The sequence below is a fragment of the Lithobates pipiens genome, unplaced genomic scaffold (assembly GCF_037356315.1).
Source record: "Lithobates pipiens isolate NorthernLeopardFrog02 unplaced genomic scaffold, aLitPip1_a1.2 Scaffold_23, whole genome shotgun sequence".
NCBI classification, from domain to species: Eukaryota; Metazoa; Chordata; class Amphibia; order Anura; family Ranidae; genus Lithobates; species Lithobates pipiens.
Genome location: NW_027507785.1, coordinates 35,160,624 through 35,186,085, shown reverse-complemented (window position 1 = coordinate 35,186,085; position 25,462 = coordinate 35,160,624). Strand labels below are relative to the sequence as shown.

At 40.9% G+C, this 25,462-nt stretch overlaps 1 protein-coding gene across 4 annotated transcripts in view; it reads left to right on the top strand.

Annotated features, from left to right (window-relative positions):
* The window catches only part of MYO7A (myosin VIIA), a 344,985-nt gene that overhangs the window by 277,539 nt on the left and 41,984 nt on the right, over positions 1-25,462 (top strand). For 3 of the 4 annotated variants that reach the window (XM_077451417.1, XM_077451415.1, XM_077451416.1), the window contains 6 exons: positions 10,619-10,788; positions 13,558-13,748; positions 14,921-15,045; positions 19,995-20,152; positions 21,494-21,647; positions 23,625-23,780. In XM_077451417.1, coding sequence (XP_077307543.1) covers positions 10,619-10,788; positions 13,558-13,748; positions 14,921-15,045; positions 19,995-20,152; positions 21,494-21,647; positions 23,625-23,780 — 954 coding nt within the window. Of the gene's footprint in view, positions 1-8,441; positions 10,224-10,618; positions 10,789-13,557; positions 13,749-14,920; positions 15,046-19,994; positions 20,153-21,493; positions 21,648-23,624; positions 23,781-25,462 lie in introns of those variants that run through there. The other variant, XM_077451418.1, reaches the window with a different exon arrangement.

The following is a 25,462-nucleotide window of genomic DNA, read 5'->3' as shown; positions in this document are numbered from 1 at the left end:
GGTTTTTTTTTTTTTTTTTGGTTGAATAATAATGATTTGATTTGGTATATTTTCTATATTTTTGGATGCATAGAATGCACTTTTTGGTTACGTTCTATTGGCAGATAGCATGTCTAATTTTATTTGTTTTCTTTTTTTAATGCACAATAAAAAAATTGTGTAGTATAATACTTGGCTATTTGTTTTAAATGGGACACGATTTTGCACTGAGGTCACTAGGGGGGCGTGTTTGCATTGAAGTCAATGGGACACAATTTTGCATCAAAGTCACTAGGGGGCCGATTTTTGCTAGGAAGTCAATGGGACTCTATTTTGCATTGAAGTCACTAAGGGACATTTTTGCATTGAAGTCACTAGTTACATTGAAGTTGATGCGTTTTTGCATTGAAGTTAGTGGGACGTGAGATTGCATTGAAATCAATAGGATGCAATTTTGCCGCAGCATGCCATTATCAACAATTCCTTTTTTTTTGTTAGCAGCAAAATGCTGATTACCTTATTTTCAGGCGATAATTTTCAGCGACCGATATATTGGTGCATCCCTAGTAATTTTAGCCAATTTTATTTAAATGTGTTACACAATTTTCTTACCATTCTCCGAATATTTTCATTCATTTTTACATGTCTGTTTACACCCACCACTCCATTGAGGAAAATTAAAGTTCTGATCGGGTCCGTCTGAAAAACGGACAGGCGGACCCAATTGGAACGTTCGTGTGAAAGGGGCCTTATGCCGCGTACACACGATCGGAATTCTGGACAGAAAAAGACCGATGAGAGCTTTTCATCGGAAAATGCGACCGTGTGTATGCTCCATCGGAATTTAGCTGTCCAAATTTCCACCAGCCAAAAATTGATAGCATGTCCTCAATTTTCCAGACGGAAAAACTTTCTATCAGAAATTCCGATCGTGTGTATGCAATTCCAACATGCCAAAAATCCCGCATGCTCAGATTCAACTACGAGACGGAAGCTATTGGCTACTGGCTATTGAACTTCCTTTTTCTAGTCCCGTTGTACGCCTTGTACGTCACCACATTCTAAACGATCGGAATTTGGTGTGACCGTGTGTAGGCAAGACAGCTTGAGCGGAATTCCATCGAAATTCCATTGGGAAAACCATCAGAGCTTTTTCCGACGAGAATTCCGATCATGTGTACGCGGCATTAGGCTCATAGCTACCAGTAGTTGGTCCCATTAACTTCTGTAAACTTGAAGACATTTCGTAGCTTTTCCAAGCCATTTTTTCAGTTCTACCCCCAACAATTATATCCACACAAGTAGCACAGACACTTTAACCCATTCATCATGGAAAGTCAGATACTGATGGTCCAAGAACAGGATGGGAGGTGTGAAAGTTATGGAACCCCTCTCATCTAGTTACATAATCTCTTCCCTTGTGTCAGAGAGTCTGTGCAGGTGTTAATCTTTCAACTCACATGTGATATGTCAAATAACTGGGGTAGAGACATTAAAACAGCATTACATGTGGAAGACAGGTTGCGCTGAAGGCCTCCACTCCTGATCAATGATGGTTGTTCCAGTTTGATGTAGATGGCTTCTTTCTCACACTTGTTAACCAGTTGTCCTATCTCTTCAAAATATGCTCCTCACTGTCCTCGAATGAATATCCATTTCCTTGAGGCGTATGAAAACTGTGAAATCTTGAAAATTAGAATTGTCCCTCCTGTGTTGAGCCACTCGTTGGTTGAGAGGTTGTTTTGTCTCCCCAGTGTGCAGGTCTATGCATTCCTTACTACAGTGTTTGGGTGTTGGGTCCATAGAATGTACAAGCTTCTGTCTCATTGTGTTGTGGGGCTTGAAGGACTCAGGGGTGCCATTGTTAAAAATACTTCTGAGTTTTTTTTACCTTCTTCAGTATTATTGAACAAATCCAGTTGAATGCAACTTACTATTATTGGCTAAACAGTGACCTGGGTAAATGAGAACCTTCAGAGTTGTCACCAGAAAAATTGTTGCATTTATTTGTGTGTTGTAGTCATCAGGTTTTGGAATCACGACGGGTTCCTTCATCAAGGTAATTTGGCATGTCACATTGCATTGTTGAAGGAAGCCACCATGACTTTGTACCAATTTGTGGATACAATGCATTATTTAATGTGATTTTTTTTTTAATGAAGAAATTGGTATGCTGGCAACTTACACTCACGAGCACTTTATTAGGTACAACCTGTTCAATTGCTTGGTAATACAAATTGCTAATCAGCCAATCACATGGCAGTAACTTAATGCATTTAGGCATCTAGACGTGGTGAAGATGACTTGCCGAAGTTCAAACCGAACATCAGAATGAGAGAGAAAGGGGATTTAAGTGACTTTGAACGTGGCATGGTTGTTGGTGCCAGATGGGCTGGCCTGAGTATTTAAAAAACTGCTGATCTACTGTGATTTTCACGCACAATCATCTCTCGGGTTTACAGAGAATGGTCCGAAAAAGAGAAAATATCCAGTGAGGTGCAGTTGTGTGGAGGGACATGCCTTGTTGCTATCAGAGGCGAATGTTTAGAAATGATAGAAAGGCAACAGTAACTAAAATAACCACTCGTTACAACCAAGGTATGCAGAATACCATCTCTGAACACACAACACATCAAACCTTGAAGCAGATTGGCTACAGCAGCAGAAGACCACACCCGGTGGCAATCATGTCAGCTAAGAACAGGAAACTGAGGCTACAATTCGCACAGGCTCATCAAAATTGGACAATAGAAGCTTGGAAAAACGTTGCTTGGTCTGACGAGTCTCGATTTCAGCTGCGACATTCAGATGGTAGGGTCAAAATTTGGCGTACACAACATAAAAGCATGGATGCATCCTGAATTTTATCACTGGTTCAGGCTGGTGGTGGTGGTCTAATGTGTGGGGGATATTTTCTTGGCACACTTTGGGCCCCTTAGTACCATTTAAGCATTATTTAAATGCCTACCTAAATATTGTTGCTGACCATGTCCATCCCTTTATGACTACAGTGTACTCATCATCTGATGGCTCCTTCCAGCAGGATAATGCACCATGTCACAAAGCTCAAATCATCTCACCACTGGATAATGAGGTCACTGTACTTCATTGACCTCCAGAGTCACCAGATCTCAATCCAATAGATCACCTTTGGGATGTGGTGGAACCGGATATTCTCATTATGGATGTGCATCTGACAAATCTGCAGCATGACACTATCTTGTCACTATGGACCAAAATCTCTGAGGAATGTTTCCAACACCTTGTTGAATCCATGCCACGAAGAATGAAGGCCGTTCTGAAGGCAAAAGGGGGTCCAACCCGGTACTAGCAAGGTGTACCTAATAAAGTGGCTGGTAAGTGTATGGATTGTTGGCCATGCTGCCATCTGTTGTTTGCTTCAGCACCTAGAAAACAAGGTCCATTCCCAGACTGCTGTATGATGGGGATATCTTATTGATTTGCCAGGTGTTTTTGACATTTGGCGAGAGGCCTCCAAAAGTTGAGTCTAAATGACTGTACCAGTAATGGGAAATTTGGTGCTGTGCTGTACTTACAGGTGCACAATAAAGTCTCCCTTGGTGCAACCGACATTGAAAAGTCAGCACTCAAAAGCCTCGTACACACGATCGGATTGTTGACCAGCAAAAACGTGGACGCTTGTCCGAGGGGCGTTGGCCCAAATTTGTCTTGCATACAAACGGCAAGGAATTGTCAGTCAACAAATTCGAACGTATCGGCGTACTGTGTTGTTTTTCATCGCCACCCTTTGGGCTCCTTCTGCTAATTTCATGTTAGTAGAAGTTTGGCGAGTGTTGATTCACACTTTTCATTTGGCACTTTTCATTTAGCGCTTCTTATTTAGCGCTTTTTATTTATCGCTTTTCATTTCATGCTTTTCAGTTCGTTTCTGAACGGCCGTTCGTCAACCAGCCATGTTGCGGAATCGGAGGAGATAATGTGTTATTTATTATTGGCCTTGGAGTTATTGCTTTGACCCAAGTCCAGTCCACTCCAGGAACAGGAGGAGCAGGATTTCTTGGATCAAAAAATGGTTGCTTTATTAATTGTGACCAGTTATGTCCTTTGCCTTTGCTGCGGGAGCTCCAGGAGAATAATCCAGATGATTTTCAGAATTATCTCCAGATGACGGACCCCTGCATTCACCAACTCTTGGCATTGTTGACCCCCTATATTAAGAAGCAGGACACATGCATGAGGCTTTTATTTTATTTTTGGTTGAATAATAATGATTTGATTTGGTATATTTTCTATATTTTTGGATGCATAGGATGCCCTTTTTGGTTACATTCTATTGGCAGATAGCATGTCTAATTTTATTTGTTTTCTTTTTTTTAATGCACAATAAAAAAATTGTGTAGTATAAAACTTGGCTATGTGTTTTACTTCAAATGACAGTTTGGGAGTAGGCAGTTACATTTAAAAAAATGCAATGTAAATTGACAAGGGACACCAACATAGTTGTATCTTTGATCTTAAAAACTACGGGATATTGTTGTTGTGATAACTTGCCCAAGATAAATAAATAATATCACTAGAAAAAAAAGCCTTTGAAAATTAGTTTGCAATAACTTCATCAGTATCACCAGCAAAGCAGCTTCATTATTATCCCATTAAAGAAGAAGAGAATTGTGCGCTGCATTTCGAGATGTCATAATTTGCCGCGTCACAAATGTTAATTCTCCATTACGAACGCTAGTTTACAACACCGACCGCTTCTGGCTCGTCCTTGCTTCCGAGCATGTGTGTTTGTGTTTTGGACTTTTGTCCGACAGACTTGTGTACACACGCTTGGAAAATCTGACAACAGCCATTTGTCCGTAAAATTTTAAAACTTGCCACCCAACATTTCTCCGTGGAAAATCCGACAACTGTTCGATGGAGAGGTCGGATTTTCCGCCAACAGTCTGTCATCAGTGTTCTGCCAACAGCCTGTCATCCACAATGCACGCTGTCTGTCAGAGCTCACATACACAAACACAGGTGCCTTGATGGTACATGCTTGTCACATTGTGTTGGGTTCCGTTTTTCTTCAATGTCACCTCTGACAACCATAATCGTGGTGGTAATTCTCGTCATCCTTAAACTGCCTTTTTGGGTCCATTCGCTCTTGATAGAAAGAGAACAGAAGGGTCAGTTTTGGACCTAATACCATGATCTGCAGTCACATCAAGATGAGTTTTATGAATATACCCGCAAGTCTCTTGAAAGGTAAGATGATGTTTGCAATATATTTGGATAGTAAGCCATATGAAAGTAATTTCATATGGTATATGTCATGCAATGCGTTGTGTGTGCATGATTCATACTGATCCATCGTTATCATTAACCATTTCCCTTCCATGATAGCTTTGACCTTCTTGAAATTCTGTCGCCCGATCTTCAACTGCAGGACAGAAATTACAGGGGGGCTGTGTCACCTACTGAATGTCTTCTAGTAACACTGTGGTAAGTTTCTAATACGTTATACCTTTTTTTTTTTTTAAATGGTCCTAAAGCCTTAAAGTGGTTGTAAAGGCAGAAGGTTTTTTTATCTTAATGCATTCTATGCATTAAAGCGGAGTTCCACCCAAAAGTGTAAGCTCCACCTATCTGCTTCTCCGCTCCCCCCCCCCCCGTGCCACATTTGGCACCTTTGAGAGGGGAGGGGGTACCTGTTTTTGACAGGTACCTGTCCCCACTTCCAGGAGACTGCGTTGCGGCAATGTCCCTCGGAAATTTGCCCCCCCCTCCTTCTTCCTCCGCCGGGCCACTTAGAAAGCGCAGCGGACTTCCAGCATGAGCAGTAGGGAACCTGCTGTTAACCCGAAAGGCTTTACTGTCGGTTTCCCTTACCCTGAATGGCAGCAGCAGCACCCGAGAGCTGATCCGAAAATCTGCTGGAGTGCTAATATTGCAAGATCCCTGGGGACAGGTAAGTGTCCTAATATTAGAATATTAGTATTTGTAGCTGCTGACTTTTAATTTTTTTTGTGGAGGAGGGGCGGAACTCCACTTTAAGATAAAAAGCCTTTTGTGTGCAGCAGCCCCCCTAATACTTACCTGAGCCCCATCTAGATCCAGGGATGTTGTAGGAGTGTCTTGGCTGCCCAGGACTCCCCTCATCAGACTCATTGGCTGAGACAGCAGCGTAGCACCATTGGCTCCCATTGCCGACAATCAAAGTCAGCTAATCAAGAAAAAAAGGGGGTGGGGCCAGGCCATGGGTCCTTCTCTGAATGGATTATATAATTTGGTGCTAGGAGACAGGCCGCATTCATTGAACATCCAACTGAACATAACACAAGCCAGTTTGTATGCAAGTATTCACCTTCTACATTCTCACAAAAGCAAAGTTTTTTTTTAGTTTTGGACTGAGTGTAGAGGGGTTAGAAGACCTGTCACATTTATTTATTTTTTTTGCTGTCTGTGCTCCCATTAGGGAGATTCACCATCTCTATTTGTCCTCATTACCATTTTCATTAAATATGAATGTAAAAGAAAATCCCACATTTTTGGTTGTCCCCAGAGCAGTAACAGCACGGAAATGTTCCAGTGGTGACCTGGGGATGGGGGGGGGGGGGGGGCTAAGGTGTTCACTTAATTTGCAGGGATTTCCTTTCACTTCCTGTGTTGGCTATGGGAAAGGAAGTGAAGGGAAATCTCCCCAACTGGGATACGGAGGGCAAAAATAGAACTGACGGGTCATCCTCCCATACTCTATCCAAAATGTAAAAAAAAATGCCTATAGTTCTACTTTAAATCAGGGAGAAATTTTATCTAAGAACAAAAAACAAAACTTGAAGCTAGGCACTTCTTTATTTTCAACAAAAAAAAACACATTGTTTCACAGGTTATATTTGCTTTTAATTTTGTTAGGTATTTTTTTTATTCTAGACAAACATTTGCAACAAAAACCCTTTGCGGTTGATTTACTAAAACTGAAGTGTGCAGAATCCGGTGCAGCTCTGCAAGGATTAATTGATAAAAATGGAAGTTACATAGTTTCATAGCAGTTACATAGTAGGCGAGATTGAAAAAAGACACAAGTCCATCAAGTCCAACCTATGTGTGTGATTATATGTCAGTATTACATTGTATATCCCTGTATGTTGCGGTCGTTCAGGTGCTTATCTAATAGTTTTTTGAAACTATCAATGCCCCCCGCTGACACCACATCCTTGCCGCTCTTACAGTAAAAAACCCTCTATGAATTTTAAGGTTAAAACTCTTTTCATCTAATTTTAATAAGTGGCCACGTGTCTTGTTAAACTCCCTTCCATGAAAAAGTTTTATCCCTCTTGTGGGGTCACCAGTACGGTATTTATTAGAAGTTAGAAGCTGATTGGCTACCATGCATGGCTGCACCAGATTTTGCACTCACCAGTTTTAGTAAATAAATCTCAATGTGTCAGAGGTGATATTTTAATTAGCCCTTTTTGATTTTGTATATTTTTTCATTTTTTTTCTTAAAAAATATTAATTTAAAGTAGGTGAATGTCACCTTGGTAACACCAACAGCAAAAAACAGCATTAACAAAAAAAACAAAAACAAAGTGAGGGAGTTGCTATACTAGGACTGCTGCTCCTCTCCATAGACTTGGTTTCCCATTGATGACCGAGTTGGTGGGGGTGTGGCAGAAAATGAGGTTGAAGGCGGTGAGTAAGTATGTTGGTAGGGTAGGCACCCCTGCTGTGGTTGTAATGAGAAGTCGGTGGTGGTGCTGATGGGGAAGGATCAGACATAATGGACCTGCTGGAACTTGGCGGGGTGTCCCGATTGTAAGAGCAAAGTAGGTCCATTTGGTCTATTTAAAAACACATCAACCTGTGACCGGGTACTTCTTCCATAAGGGAGATAAGGGTCATAAAGTGAAAATGTTCCCCTCCTCTCTCTGCCCTCCTCTCGTCTATGAAAAAAATATAGTGCAACCATGAGTTTATCAAGTCACTGATTTTTGGATCTGCGACTGGAAGCCACTGGACCACTTGTGCTTTGGCTTGGCACTGTGGCGCTAGCTGGTGGTGGAGCTGCATCTCTTGATTGGCCTGAAGGTCCTGCCTCTTCCAGTATTGGTGGCAGTGGTTGACCCAGATGTTACCACTGGAGCCCCTTACACAGTACTCCCTGTCCTCTTCAACGTCCCTCTCCACTACCTCCTTATCATTATCAAAGTCACTGTCAGTTCTATGTAGCAAAGAGACAGAAAATAAAGATTATAAACTCTTCAAGTTACTTTTGGGTGTCGCAGCTATTTAGCTATGTCTACTCATGGATGAAGCTCCATGATGAAGTGCAGAAATTCAAGTTGTTCAAAATAAACATAGGGGTAATGATTTTTGGAGGAACGACTACGATTCTCAGTCTGTATCCCTGGCTAAAAATTTCCACACATTTTTTGCTTTCTGGTTTTCAGTGATTGTACAAGGGAAATTGATCATTTTTTGTTTTTATTTTTCAGGTTTCCTGCAACTGGAAATTTATTTACTTTCATCAATTTGGAGTTTCTCCTAGGAAAATCTACCTTCTGTGACATAGTGCATTCTACCTGCAAAGCTATATGGCGAGACTTGAAACAAACATCTACAAACTTGCCAACACCTACAGTGGCAATGTGGACAGATGTTGCAAAATTATTTTGGTCACAATGCAATTTCCCTAATTGTCTTGTTGGAATCAATGGGAAGTGTATCCGAATCCAAAAGCCAATGGGTAGCGGAAGCAGATTTTTCAACTACAAGAAATATTTTTCTGTGGTTCTTCTAGCAGTTGTAGATGCTGATTACTGTTTCGCCTACATTGACGTTGGGGCCTTTGGAATCAGTATTGACTCTTCAAAACTTGCCAATATATTGTCTAATAAGCAAGTATATATTCCACAAAACAGACAGTGGCCTGGAACCAGTCAGCCAGCCTACCCATTTATTCTTGTGGGTGATGAGGCATTTGACCTAGGAGAACATCTTATATGGCCATCTTTGCAGAGGGGTCTAACACCTGCAAGGCAAATATTGATTGATCGGCTTGTTCGTGCACAGAAAATGGTTGTGTGCTTGTTTGGTATACTAGCAAACAATGATGTATGCACTACACACAGCTCTGCAAATGACCCCACAGAATGCAACAAATGTCATAAAGACCAACTGTATGGTACACAACTATAAAAGGAAGATGGATGGCTATAACTTTGGAATGGAGCATTGTCAGGGGGAAACATGATGGCCTTACCATATGTGATCAGATGGCTGAATATTTTGTCACCTATAGGCCAGGTTCCGTGACAGGAAAGGTTTTCCTCATAATACTGCATTTCTGCATGTAATGTTATCTGGATTAATGATTGTCACAATTGTATTGTTTTGTATCATGATTTGTTGTTTATTAAAAAAAAAAAAGCACTGCTATGGCAAAATTTTTTTTGGGTCTCATTTTTTCAAAGATTGCATTATGGGGTGTGGCTTGCACCAAAAGTGGAGAAATGTTTACTCATGGGTAGCAGCTTGATTACTCTTGCTCTTATTCTGGTTCTCCCAGCTGTGCCAGATTTGAGCCTTTCTCCCATTGTCCAACAACGCATGCCAAAGGACAGTCCTTCAATTCATCCCTTATTGTAGCGCATTGCAGAATATGATGTATAAACAGTTAAAACCTCCGGCTTACTGCCGAGATAGGCCAGGACGAGTAAGTAAGTTTACACTCACATTTGAGGGATGGTAAAAATCCCTAATGCCTCCCCCTTAAGCTGCAAAACGAAGAGGTTTGTACATTTGTGTAAAAAAAATCCCTGTAACTTTCAGCAGGCACTACAACCCACCAAATGTGATTGATTTAAGTGAATGGTACCTATTGATATGGGATTTTAATTGGTTAAACAGTTGGTGAGACAACATAACACCTCCTCACCACTTGTAAAAAGCTATCTTAAAAGTGATCCACTGCAAATCATTCTTCAGAGGGCTAATACTAGTGTAAACAAGCCCCAATACGGGTTGAATTGAATTGTTGTTGCTTTTGAGTGCTGGCTTTTCCATGTCTGAAAGATTGCAGTGAGCTGAAGGGGTTAGTACATATGTCTGCATTTGGATGGCATTACTTTGATACAGCATTACAATGCATCTGCTGGTGGTGCTCTCTTATGGCAGCATTCAGAATGGTGTAAAATGCAGCCTGAGATAACCTGAGCATTTTGTCCTGTATGCAAGCCCTAAACTATATATTTATTTGTAATTGCCATGTATAGCATTTATTTACCCTTTAATTAAAGTGATATTAAATTAAATTAAATTAAATTTTTTCTTGTTTTGATTTGATTTTCCCTCTCTGTTCTGGTGACAACTCACAATGTTGGTTTCTTCCTCGCTTTCAGTGCTAATGAAGCAGTCATTGGGACAATTTGAACAAGTTAATTTCCCTATTGGGGACACAGACTATAATAAAAACTGGGCAGGGGTTCTAATCCATCATCTTTCTACCCAAAACAAAAATAAAACTTCTGATTTTAGATACATTTTAGCTTAATATTGTGATGCTGTTGTGTGATATTATGATTTTATATTTAGCCAGAGTGTCAATTGTTTTTCTTACCTAACACTGTTATATTTTTCTCTCCCTGCCATTGTATTTTGCTGGTCACGGCAGAGGGAGTAAGTTGCAGGGTCAGAGTTTTACCTTGGCTACCATTAAAAGTGATGAGTACACCTTCACCTCCAACAATGCAGAGGACATCAGAGACCTGGTTGTGACTTTTCTGGAGGGACTAAGAAAACGATCCAAATATGTGGTGGCTCTTCAAGACAATCTGAATCCAGGTATGGATGGAGGGAAAAACATTTGTTTTTTTAAAGCTAGCAATTAGGAAATCACCTTTGTTAACCAATCATGGGTCAAATGCTCAGGTGTCCGAGGACCTGTACTGTGGCAGATATGTCCAAAAAAGCAAGCAGAGATCAAAGGACAAGTCAACAGTATTGTCTGTAGGCTTTATGAAGCTAATATTTTACCCATTCCATGCATTATTTTGCATTGTATCTCTATGCAGAGGCAGCCATCTTAGTAGAGGCATGGCTTTGCTTGTTCATGTCAGCTATGCTCCCCTGATAGCTGGTGATATGATGACGTGTGGAGTAATATTCATGTAACGGCAGAAGAAGAGTAGGAAACACAGATCCATGGAATGAATAAAGAAGAAGCAAGGAGATCCTTGCACTTCAGGCCCTTAGGTACAGCAAAGTCGGCAATAGATGGTTAGAATCTGAATCGGCTGAGATTCGAACCACATATGGACATTGGACAGTGGAGTAGAATATTGATGAATCGAATCAGGCAGGACCTCAGTGATGTAGGTTTATTAACAGCTGGGAACATACAGGTTTATGTTCAAAGTATTACAAGATGCAGGTCTAATTTATACAGTTTCTTACAATGCAAGCATATTACATACAACATGATTGGTTGCTAAGATCTACGTCAATGTAACTAACCATAAATCTGACACTTGTCATAAAACCAGACAAACGTATTCATTCCCAGAATTCCTTCATGTTTATTAAAATGATTTAGAACTGTTTTTGTCTATGGCTTTAATGGCCCGTTGAAATACTTGTATAGAGACAATATGGCACCCGGTCATGTTAAATCAAACCCTCCCTGTGCTGATAAGACTTCACCAACTGAAGGATAACAGATTTACGACTTTGGGAAAATGAACTTGCAATAACCCCACCTTATGTGTTATATGTCCTACAATTTTTAACTATACAATCCTATATGTATGTATTCATATATTGGTTTCACAAAAAGGTACTATAATATTTGCAAATGATATTACATATATACCCATATCTACACATACAAAGCTAACTGCTTTATTCAATATTGTCTAATTATTAATATATACATACACATCAGTGTTCTCTTATTCAATGTATTTTAACAGTTTTAACGAGGACACAAGCAGACCCTTTTGACTCTGTAATTCTAAATATACATAACTTTCCCATATTTCACATAATTACTTTTTAAACCACCAGTATAAGAAGTATTACCACTTATTCTTGACAATGTTTATTTATTACCTTTAAGGAATGTTCTCTTATCTGACTATAGTTCAACTGTTTTCAAAATGTTTCTTTTCTAAGCAATTGACTTAATAACTTACAATGAGCTTTTCTATATTATAAATATTATTGTATTAACTCCTATAAATTAATAACTTTTCTTAATATTGAACTAATAATAATATTGATGATATTTCCACTACTACTACTAATAATAATATGAATAATAATTATATGAATAATATATTATCAATAAAACACTTGTAAATTAATATGAATAGTATGACATACATTGGCTAATATGAAATTCGACTACAACAGGCTGAATATACCCATGTTGTTGAACTTGGGTACAACCAGCCTGATGGATTTTACATGCGATTATTGCTAGTGGCTGTTATAGCTGCTAGCAATAATCACTGTATTCTCCTGCCAGGAGAATATAATGGCTCCATGGGAGGGAATTCCATATCAACACTGTGTTGATAGGGAAATCAAGAGAAAATTTCTTTCCTGCAACAAAGAAATTAGCTTTGTCTATGGCTGGCCGAAGGAGAACATTAAGCAGCACAGTAGAGGCATCACCAAATCCCACTCCAAATCTGGTGAGATTAGCAGTCAGCGTTAATAATGCCTTAGATTAACTCACACTGCAGCTACAAGGGTCAAGGCACGGGGGGGGGGGGGGGGGGGGGAGCCTAGTTAGAGGAAATGCACTGCTATTTTTCAGGAGAAATTCAAGACAAAGTGTAGATATTTCAACTCGTTCTTGCTTGTACTAAAGCATTCACAGTACTAGACCTATCTATGACAAATTACAGTACAAGCCGGTAAGGAAATTTCTAAGACTAAACAAACTTGTAGCCAACCAGACAATGAGGACTTTCACACAGCTAAATAAGTCAGAGTAACAGGTCAACTTTGTAATCAATGGGAAAAGTAAAATTAGGGTGGTTTTGGAACCGCCTGTCAAACTCGCCCATTGAGATCAATGGGGATGCGCCACAACTGCGAGCCAAACATTTGACTTGCAATTGTGGTGCAATCCTGCAGTGTAAAATTGCCATTTGTCAATTAAAAGAAAGGTAAAAGAAAAACAAAAAACAGACACCAGGAGGCAGCAGTTCTTATATCACCCTCTGGTAAGTAGTTTAATCTTTAACTGCGTAAGGGTTTCTTTACTGTTCAAGCAGTAAATATGCAGAACTTCCTTCCACAGTTGGTGGTGTCAGTGGGGAGTGTAGATAAATTGAAAAAAAAAAGCACACGCATATATAGGTTGAACTGGATGGGCCATTCACTTTATTCAACCTTACTACTATGTAACTGAGTGCAGGTGCTCTTTTAGGCAAAGGAAAGGTGCAAAAAACATAACAGGCAGACTTTACAGTGATAGCTCAACATGAATCCTCAATGAAAACCTTTGCACTGTGCAATGTTCTTTATGAATCTTATCATACACCAAGCATAGTAAACCTTTTTCTGTATTGTTTATTGGGATGCATGGTCCTGCCCATGTAGCAGGTGAAAATTCTGGATTCCTCGGCTTTCAGAAAGGAGATCTGATCATCCTGGACCAGGATACGGGGGAAACTGTCATGAATGCAGGCTGGGCTCATGGATACAATGAACGGAGCAAACAGAAAGGAGATTTTCCCACTGAGATTGTGTATGTGATGCCGACAGTCACGAAGCCTCCCTCTGAGATTGTGGTACGTTCCTTTCAGGCGAAATGGTCTTCAAAATTGTTGGAAATGCTCCATGCAGTGGTCTGATGTCTTCCTCTTCTTCTCATTTATACATAAGAGAGAAAGAAAGCATTAACCACCTATGTGATGCTTCCACTCATCAACCAAGTTGCATGATAAATAGTGGTGGGTTGGATCCTGATTCCTTCTTCATGGAGACATCTACACTGTGATCAGACATAGGCTGTGGCAGTGTCATATTCTTAAGCATTAACATGACTGCACCACTGGCCCGAGCATTCATATTAATGCTTGCATGTTGCCAATGGTAAGATTATGCCCAATGTCCAACCATCAGGGATCTATGGCCAGCATTAGATCAGATTTCAGAGTTAGGGAAATGTGAGAGCAATAAAGCTGAAAAATGGGCTTAACAAATATTGTCTAAATACAAGAGCCGTGTCTGTTCTTATTTGAATTCTGATGTGGTTTTCCAGACTTTTGCAATGATCCAGTATGGAAATGTACTTCTGGCAGGACCTTCCTGTAATAAAGACCGCTCACTGCTGCTCTTTTCCCTTGTGCAGAGCAACTGGTCTCATCTCCGTCCCCTTCTGTAGTTGATGGCGCCTGTTAGGCCCTCCCAAAGTTCTGCTCTCTGCAGTTTTATGCAGCAGAATGATGATGTCACTACTATTTTTTAAAAGGCAACATCTAGGTTTGCAATGTCATTTGTTGCACATAGTGCATTTATATCCTGGTTATTGAACAATCTATTTGAATGAAAGTTTTTGTGCCCAGATTCCATTTTGAATGCATATCTATGCTTATAGTACAGTTACCCTTTAAATGATCCCCATTCTAATACTTGCTTATCATCGTTCCTCTGAGATCTCTACTGGAAGCTGCACAGCTACTGCTCTAAAAATCTCCTAGATGGGCTCTTTGAGTCTTACTTTTTTCCTATGAACAGGGCATCTATTGATGTGTTTTGAAGCACAGGTAAGTAAAAGACTTGGGGGGAGGGGTGTTGGTGGGGAAAGGGGGTGACCTAAAGGATAACTGTCCTGAAAGTATAGTGATTTTTTAAATGTTATGCTGGCCTCCCACATTTCCTGTTATAATGGAAAAAATAGAAAAGTATTTCAGGTGTGCAGCTGCAATAATCATATTCCTTTCGCTGTGGTTTTATCAAGGCATTGATTACAATGACCCCAGATGAGAAGCAGGATGTTGTGCGAACTGTGCAGATGGCCACGCATGAGCAAGAGGAGAAGGTTAAGCCATACACGCTGGAGGAATTTTCCTATGATTATTTCAGGTTAGCATATCCTCATCTGCAGACACATATACTGTATCTTATCCCCCCAATAAGCCACAAAAAAATACTGTTATTTGCAGAAATGATGTAATGTTAAAGTGAAGCTGAACCTTACGTTTTAATCAGTGAAATACATCCCAGGTGTATCAAAGCAAAAGGTGTTCAATGTCTTTCAATTAATTTTGTTTTCTAAAGCAGCCACAAAGTTGAAAAGCCTATCCCCTGCCAGCATGCTGCAGAGAATGTCTTTTACTCTCTGTGTGGAAGCAATGGTCTAATTTTAGTTCTCCTCTTCATTGAGCCAGACCTATAGCTCTGCAATCAACTAAAACTAAGCTCATGCTAACTCCTCATTGGGAAACTGTGGTCTATGACACAGTAGTGTGTTTGTCACACTTCTACAAAGAGACCCCCCCCCCCCCCCCCCGGGCTTTTTCTACAGGCTGTGGCTGCTTTTAAAAAAAAGTAAGACTTTGCATACCTTTTTATTTTGATGCTCCTTGAATGTATTTAGCCAACTTAAACTGTACATTCAATTGGGCTTTAACAATGTACTGTTGAACGCAATACGCCTAAAAATTAAATCCACTGGTAGGCTCTGAGGTCTGTAAGGAGGAAATGTTCCATTATTCATTTTTTATTTGCATCCAACAAGGTCCACGGATGTTCAAGCCTTGGTAGAACTTTAAATTAGGGCATTGGTCATTTTAGGATGTCTATATATTGTTTAGAAAGAGCCAAGTTGAGCAAGCATGAATGGAGTTGGCATCCGATGATCAGATCAGGCAAACCAGTTTTTTTTCCATTTTGCTCTCTTGGTTTTGGCAGCGGACATTTCAGAGAATAGCCCAGCCATTCTCAACCAGGGTTCCATGAAACCCTAAGGTTCCTCCAGAGGTTGCTAGGGGTTCCTTGTTCGGTGGCTGATTGACCTCCAAATGATTATGCTTATATAGTTCCAAGGTCAATTCCACTTGGTAAAGCAAATTACATGAAGCCAATGATCATTTTAGCTATCCGTAAGGGTTGCATTCTGACCACCACTGTAATGGTTGCATTCTTCCCACTTTGTTCACCACCAATGAATTGGTTTTATCAAGAGTTCCCAGAGACCTGAGAATTATTTCAAGAGTTCCTCTGGGGTAAAAAGTTTGAGAAAGGTTGGAATAGCAAGACTGCTCCTGGACAATGAAGCTGTCTTGTCTATGGGCCTGCTCTGCTTTGAGCTCTCCATCCTTGTCCCTAAACAATGTAAGAGATATTTATGAAAATGGATGGTCTGAGCACCCACTAGATACTAAAACTTAGTACTACAATTTGTGATTTTGCAGCGGTTTAACGTCTAAAAAAGTCACAGTGTGACAAAACATGTTTGGTGCACTAGTTGGAGCAATTTAACTATTTTGAATTTGTGATGGGAGCTGCATTATTTGACTACGGATAGAAGTTTTGAGAAAGGTAAGTTGGAGAGATTGAGAAAGCACAGAAAGGTAGTTGGCAAAGAGATAATAGAGAATACTAATGAGGATTACCAGTAAGACCAAGAACAAGCAAATACATAGAAACAAAGCCAGTAATTTGATTAAAAGAAAAAAAGGAGTTACTGGTAAAATGAAGGCGAAATTCAATATTTACAGTCAGAAAAAAAGAAAGAAAGGGAAAGATGGATTATTTACTATATATTTGAATGTTTCATAAAATAAGGAAAGAGGAAGAAGTGTTGCCAATCCTGTAGGTTCATATGTTGCATTAGCCCTTGTACACACGGTCGGACATTCCAACAACCAAATCCGTCGGATTTTGTCTGACGGATTTTGTCCGAAACTGTTGCATACACACAGTCGGACAAAGTTGTCAGAAAATCCGATCGTACTTAACGTGATGACGTTATTTCATTAGGAAGGGACTAGGTTCAGGCTAGTAGCCAATAGTTTTGATGTAGGAATTTGATCTGAGCATGCGTGGTACTTTGTCCGATCGGAATTCTCTACACATGATTGGACAAAGTCCGATCGGATCATGTTGTCGGAAAATTTTAAAGCCCAGCTGGATAACTTGGTCCGTCGGATACTCCGACGGAAACAGTCCGATGGAGCCCACACACTGTCGGATTATCCGACAACACGGTCCTATCGGACATTGTCCATCAGAATGTCCGACCGTGTGTACAAGGGCTAACATCCATTATAGGAAACACTATTGTAGGAATTAAGTAAAGCACTTTTCCGATGGTATGGCCCTGTTAAAACGGCCTGCGTCAGATTTCAGATTGGCCTGCATGTATGGCAGATTCCAGTAGTTGTTAAAAGTGGCAATTTTACAAAATTGTGCTATAGCTGCACTAAATTCAGAAAGATACCTCCAGTTCATAGACAATGATACTGGAGGTTATTAAGAACAACTGAGTCGGCAGGGAGATTGATAGGCAGAGTACATGTCTTTGTATGCTGCTGTGTAGCAGAGCAGTATGTTTGCTGCCACTACCCCCGCCCTTCTCCACCTTTCATTGGTGGTCAAGGATGCTGTTGGCTTCACATTGAACAGGCTCCTAGCAACCAGTGCCACTGACAGTGAGCGAAGCCCAATGGAGAAACAAGACCTTAGTCCATATCAGGTCTACTCTTTACTTGTGATTGACAGCAGGCAGTAGGTAGATTCTATAGCCAATAGCAGGCTGTATGCTGGCTAAGGAATCCCCCCACTGCCTGCTGTCAATCACAAGGAGAGCGGACCTGATGGGGAACTAGTGTCTTTGAATCCCCATTAAGTTACATCCACCCTGGCTACAAAGCTCCTCATCTGCTGCAGTGTCTGGGGGATCAAGTGCCTTCAGAGCACCTCCTCGTGTGTTGCTTAACTCAAGTTCATCTACCTGTTTTGGACAGGTAGATGAATCTATCTCCAGCACTGATATTTGTCCTGTAGAGGAACAATGGAAATCGAAAGCATGTGACAGACACCTTTTATGTGTAACGCCCTCCTAGGTAGGTGCTAGAGTGAAGGTACTTAGTTTTAGGTTTCTCTGCTTAACAGGGAGACGGCTAGGCAAATGTATATGCCGTCTGGTTAACAGAGAGCTTTGATTGATTGGTAGACTTTGTTTAGTGTGCTATGGTTCTGCTCATACTGTCTTGAATGTTTCACACTGGTCTGGTAGCTATGGGATGTACTGGACAGTGAGAGGAAACCTTGCAGATGAGAACATGGATGTCTATACAGCCCTGGTGAATCAGAAGGGGATGTACTCCAAGGCATGCTGGATCACTGTATTTATATCTGAAGAGCACATGGACTTGGGGTCTTCCTCTGGAGAGAGAGGTCCAGGAAAGGAGGGGGCTGCTTCCCCCTCCTCAGCGCAGGCTGCAATGCCACCTCAGGTGGGTGACCTGAGGGCCCGAAACACTGAAGCTGCAACCCATGGTTCTTGCGATTTATACTTCGTGTTTTGGCAATACAGGTGGAGTGGAGCCATCCTGGGTGGGCCAGCGGCAATGAATGCAATTAAAATAAAAGTATACAAGTAATGGGCACAGTTTGGAAGGCATTAGGTTCTATGACTCTATGAAATTACTAGCAGCCGGCAACACTTTTTAGTATGTTGTCCAGGTAGGTGACTCTCCTCATAGCCTACACGACCTTGTTAGAAATCTAGCCCTGGCATACGCTAGTAGAATTTAATTTAAAAAAAAAAAAAAAATTTTAAGAATATTAGTTTGATTTTATAATCATTAGTCATGATGATGTTCATTTTTCATCACCGTGATGAGAAATTCAAAGAAGCAGGATGAAATTTTTTTCTCAAACAAAAGAATTTCTAACAGTGTATGTGGTTTCCATTCCATTCAGGAAATTCCATTCACGACAAAACTGAATTTTAAAAGCGCATTCAATTTTGAACTACCTTCGAGCAACACTCGTCAAGTCATCAAATGTAATGAGAATTTTTGTACGAATGTTTGTACGTGATTTCTTAACCACTTCAGCCCCGGAAGAATTTACCCCCTTCCTGACCAGAGCACTTTTTGCGATACGGCACTGCGTTGTTTTAACTGACAATTGCACAGTTGTGCCACATTGCACCTAAAGAGGAAGTAAACCCTGATGGGTTTACTTCCTCTTTTTTTCCCTGCAAAGGTAAAGCATAATGGACTACTATGCATCGCATAGTAGCTCATTATGTGTCACTTACCTGACACAGGAGCCAGCGAAGTCGCCGCTGTCACCTGTAGTCCGCCGCATCCATCTTGGTTGTGGCGTCTCTCGCAGCTCCGACGAATGACAGCGGAGAAGCCGCGATGACGTCACTCCCGCGCATGCGCACGGGAGTCGCGTCTCGGAGCTCCGACGCTGCCATTCGCCGGAGCCGCGATGACGTCACTCCCGCGCATGCGCACGGGAGTAGACAAATTTGGCAAATCCATTCTTGGACTTGCCGCATTTAGTGCGCCTGCGCGCCGCTGTCTACGGCGCATGCGCCGTAGACAGCGGTGCCCATTTTCGGGCAAATATCTCCTAAACCATATAGGTTTAGGAGATATTACTTGGACCTACAGGTAAGCCTTAATCTAGGCTTACCTGTAGGTCAAAGTTGTTTGGAAGGGTTTACTTCCATTTAAACAAAATTGACGTTCTTTTTTTCCCATAAATAGAGCTTTCTTTTGGTGGTATTTGATCACCTCTGCATTTTTTATTTTTTGCGCTATAAACAAAAAAATTAGCAACAATTTTGAGAAAAAAGCAATATTTTTTACTTTTTGCTATAATAAATATCCCCAAAAAAATATATAAAAAACGAATTTCTTTCTCAGTTTAGGCCGATATGTATTCTTCTACATATTTTGCCTTTAGTTATACTTTTAAGACATGTGGAAGAGTAAAACGTCAAATTTAGACATCTTTTACCCTGAAAGCTTTTTATGCATCTAATAACTTTCTCCTTCTATAATTAGGCCGCCTCCGAAACATACACTGAGCCGCGTCATGATAACTAAAAACCGAGGAAAAGACAAGCTGTGGTGCTACACCCGAGAGCCAATCAAACAAGGCCTTCTAAGGAAAGTGCTGATAAGTGATGAGATGTCTCAGGAGGCCTGCATGTCATTTATCGATATCCTTTCATGGAAAACCAGTTACCATATTTTATTGGGTTGGACCTACACATATCATACATCTATGGAGTCCAGTTTTTATATTATAAATTTTTTTTCCATCTACCAAGATTTCAGTTAAGGCAGAGAAGTAATGCCATATTAACTTTTTAAAAAGTTTTAAATTAACTGTCCACTTAGAACTGAGATCTCAGTTAGGCCTGCCATACACAGTGCAAATTTCTTTTCTGAAACCAGACAGTGCTGACAGGGAAATCAGCAATTGTCTTCTCCAGGCGGGGGTGGGCGGAGGAAGCCTGCCCACTATTGCAGCAGCTAGCGATGATTGCAAAATAATCTGGCAGGCTGGTTGTACCCAAGTTGATTGATCAATCAACTTTATACATTCAGCCTGCCCATTAACGGTTTGAATTTTGGCCAGTTTCTGCAGAACCAACTGAGATTTAAACTGTGTATGGCCGGCTTTAGGGGTGAGAGCTGGTTGGTTGAAATAACACTTGGTTTTCAAGAGGTGGGTCCTCCTCTCTGGAGTTGCCAACCTCAGACTGCTACGTTTTAGAAATAATGAGATCTTAAAGTTAGCTTGTGTTTTGCTTGCGCAAGCGATTGGTTGACTTACCTGCCCCCTTTCTCCTCAATGTTTATACGCACCTTCAGTTTACCTGCTGGTTCCTGAAAGATATAGGGAGTGAGTGCTAGCATTCATTCAAAACTAAAATGTGTGGCCAGATGGTCCATTTATGTTCCGTTCACACTAGTGCAATTTCAGATGCAACTTGAGTCGCACAACATGACAATTGAAATCAAATGGTTTACAATGGTACCCATTCACATCAATACAACACAGCACGGACTGATTTTTTTTCTTTTGTACTTCTTTGTTGAAATTCTAGCACAATTTCAGCACTAATGAATATGCAAACCACTTCACAGTAGCATCAAAGTAGCTTCCAAGTTGCATCCGTGTTGCAGTGAGTAGCACAATAGTAACATCCACAAATTGTACTATAAATCTGGTGGGACTAGCAGTCAAAGGCAACAGCGCCTTAGATGATCTCCCATAACAGACATACAGCTGTAAGGCTTAAGGCACAAGAAGAATTTAAACAAAATATATTTTTCATGGTCCAATTTAAAGTCACCCAGCTCGTTACTTGGCAATACCAGATGGATAGGCTGTATGAGAGATTGGCATGACTAGCATTAATGTTCTGGGAAGCTGCAGGTGGGGAGTTGCTAACATCAGACTGTACGAACACACAGGGATTACTGATGCTAATGTCTTAACACAAACATGATGAAATAATTGTACCTTACAATCCTTGACTGGTATTGTGCACCTATGTTAAAGTATATGGGAGACTATCCATCCAAGCGTATGCGAACAGTCAACGAGCTGACAGATCAGATCTTTGAAGGTGCCTTAAAAGCAGAACCACTGAAAGATGAGATCTTTTGTCAGATACTCAAGCAGCTCACCGAAAACCACATCAAGTAAGTTAATAGATTCAGGGACAATGAAATTCCCAGAGCTGAGATTTCAACCCAAGTAAAAGAGAGCTTGTCTTAAGAAAATTACAGGGATTTTCTATACCTGAACATGGGTTAAGAATGCTAGTAGCATTCTGAATTCTACATGACAGTAGCTTGGCTGTCATGTAGAGCCATGGACTGAGGTTCCTGGAATAAGTATGCATAACCAGAATTTGGACTTTACTAGCTGCACGCTTGTCCCAAGTTTGTGTCTCAGAAATAAACCAAAAAATCAGCATGACAGACAGGTACCGTAACTCATTTTTCATCATAATAGTCCAGCAGTGGCTGTCTGTGTTTCTCTCCTGAGTTGTCAGCTTATTTAATTTCAGGGGCCCATCTTTAGTCAAGACCTTTTAACCAAAATGCACATTCCATATTTATTGCATGGTGGGTACACGCTTCCTATTCAAAACTAGGATTGCTGCTTAGTTGAATATCAGTCAATTATATAATATCTTCGTGTGATAATGGATGGTAAGCTCCTAAAGTCTCAAATTCAGGTCAGTAGACAGGTTAGCCAGAATGAAAAAGTGTTGAGATATCAGCTTTCTTTTTAAACCCCTCCTGATTTTCTGGGCAACTTGATTTTTGCTTGGAGTACACTTAAGTTTGCCTCTTATTGTTTGTCCATGATAAAGAAACAATTGAGTTCCTTCTTACACAGGGATTCTCCTTTCCCTAGCAAAGCCCTTATTGGTCAAGCTGAAACTGGGTAATATATCATCATACAGTAATACTAGTATGATTCCCTTGGGCTTGGAAAATTCAGTAGCTCATAGTGTATAATCAAAATCATCTGTTTATTATAGCTTGCTGCATTTGCCTATTATTGCTCTTTAGACCACCTCAGAAATATAGACCTAGCTGTAGCCAGTTATAGCCCTGTTCCCATATTTGTGCTCCTACATCACTTAATACTAAGGTAAAAGATAGGCCTGGATTTGTGGAAAGGCAACAAAAATCTTGGACTACAGAAAGCAGAAAAAATACATAATCTTTGACAGTTGGAAAGAGGCCTACACTCGGAAAATGGTTACAAAAACCTTGGCCTATACTAGGAAAAAGTCTACAAGAACCTTGGCTTACACTGGGAAAAGGGGTACAAAAACCTTGGACTACACTAGCAAAAAAAAAAAAGATTTGTAGCATCTCGGTCTACACTAGGAAAAAGTCTAAAAGAATCTTGGCCTACACTAGGAAAAAGTCTACAAGAACCTTAGCCTACACTAGTAAGAAAAGGCTACATGAACCTTGACCTACACTAGGAAAACCTTTACAAAACCTTGGCCTACACTAGCAAAAAAACTACAAGAGCCTTGTTTATACTAGGAATAAAGTCTACAAGAATCTTGGCCTAGACTAGCAAAATAGTCTACAAGGCCTTAGCCTTACACTAGGAAAAAGCGTACAAAAACCTTGGTCTACACTAGCAAAAAACTACAAGAGCCTTGGCCCATGCTGAGGCAACAGCAAACTTTGTATATGTGTATAATAAACATAAATTATTGGTTTCTTTTATATTTGTACATCTTTAAAATTCATATAGTCAGATGACAAACAGAATAAAGTTGTAAGTTTACCTCTCTATGTTAACGATTGCTTAAATATAAGAATTTTAAGGTGAAATTAAATGTACAATGGTAAAGCTAGTAGTAGTTTGTCACATTCAGGTGAACTTGTTCTGAAACATTGAACATTGAAGATGTTTTACCAGTAATCTACGTGACCTCTGCTGAACAAAACTTCTATAAAAATGATGAAATTTTTTTTACAAAATAAAATTAGCTGGAAAAAAAGAACTGCTATAAAATTCTTCATACAAAAAGACAATTGATTTCACCGTGCTATTTATATTTCTGTATCAAATAATACTACAGTTATCTAAAAAAAAATTTAAGCTGTGTCCCAAATCTTCTATTTCTGTTTGTATTCCAGGTACAGTGAAGAGAAGGGATGGGAGCTGCTGTGGTTAGCCACCGGTCTCTTCCCGCCCAGCAATATTCTTCTCCCCCATGTGCAGAGATTCATCCAGTCCCGCAAGCAGCACGTCCTGGCCGCAGACTGCATGCACAGGCTTCAGAGAGCCATCCGGTATGAAAATATTCCACAAAACTAGTATCAGAGGATGATGGTGTCAGGAGTAAAAAATACACAAAGCGATGAGCTAAACATTCTATGAAACATAAAAATGCAGCTCTCAAAATTATTATAGTCAGTGTTCATATATCAGTGTGACTGAAATATATTAATCAAATCATCCATAAAAAAAAAATCATCCGCATACAATTCGCATGACAGGAGAGTGTGACCGGCTCTCAATGGAGCAAGTTCACACAGCTCCGGGGCGGCCACAAAGCACACTGGAAAAGGGTCCTGTGCGTCTTTGGCTCTGTTTCAGGTGCAAATTCAGACCCGATTTGCACCAGAAAAACAGTGAACAGGGACGCACCAGATCCCCTGCTGTGAGCAGCGGCCGCAATTAATGTGAACCCAGACTGAAAGATTTGATAAAGTTTGGCTTTGCTCACTGTATATTTATTAAAGCGGGAGTCCACCGGGACTCCGCGTTTTTTTTTTTTTTTTTTAAAAGCCAGCAGCTACAAATACTGCAGCTGCTGACTTTTAAATAGTGACACTTACCTGTCCAGCGCGCCCGCGATGTCGGCACCCGAAGCCGATCGCTCGCTCGGCTGCCGGGTCCCGCCGCCATCTTGGGTATGGGAATCAGGAAATGGAGCCTTTCGGCTTCATTTCCCGGTTCCCTACTGCGCATGCGCGAGCCGCGCGGCGCAATCCGGACGGTCCCCGCTGCCTCTGGGAGCTGTGTGTTTCCCAGCAGGCAGCGGGGCACTTGCTGAAGGGGGCGGGCGCTTGCGGAACGGGGGCGTAACCTACGCTCGTTCCGCAGAGAGCTAGCCCGGAAGTGGGTGCAGTTACCTGGATTATCCAGGTAACTGCACCCCCCTCCCCCCTGAAAGGTGCCGATTGTGGCGCCGGAGGGGGGGGGGATTCCGATGAGCGGAGGTCCATTTTAGGGTGGACCTCCGCTTTAACTTTTTTTTTTTTTTTTTACTTGGTTTCTTACAATGAGAATGCTCTAAAGCAGGGGTGTCCAATCTCTTGACCTTCCTGGGCCACGTTGGAAGAAGAGGAATTGTCTTGGGCCACACATAAAATACACTAATGCCGCGTATACACGATCAGAATTTTGGTCGGAAAAAGCTCTGATGGTTTTCCTGACGGAATTCCAACAGGATTTTGCTCAAGCTGTCTTCCATACACATGGTCACACCAAATTCCGACCGTCAAGAACCCGGTGAACACGCCAATAGCTTTCGTCTCGTAGTTGAATCTGAGCATGCGTGAGTTTTTGCTCATCGGAATTGCATGCACACAAATGCATTTTCAGATAGGAACTTTTTCGGACGAGAAAATTGAGAACATGCCCTCAATCTTTTGCTTTTCAGCCAGCAAAAGTCTGATGAAGCATACACGCGATCGCATTTTCCAAGCAAAAGCTCTCATCGGTCTTTTGCTGGCCAAATTTCCGATCGTGTGTACGCGGCATAACAGAGATAGCTGATGAGCAGAAAAAGTCAGGCAGATCACAAATTAACAATCATTGATAAATATAATGCAGATGAAAGAAAAAAGGCGCCTCTAAGTCCAGAATTAAAACTTTTAATATCCCCAAACAAATATGTCATCAAAATGGGATGCGTTTCGGAACTACTGATTGGTTCCTTCTTCAAGCCAATGACCCGCGTCCCATT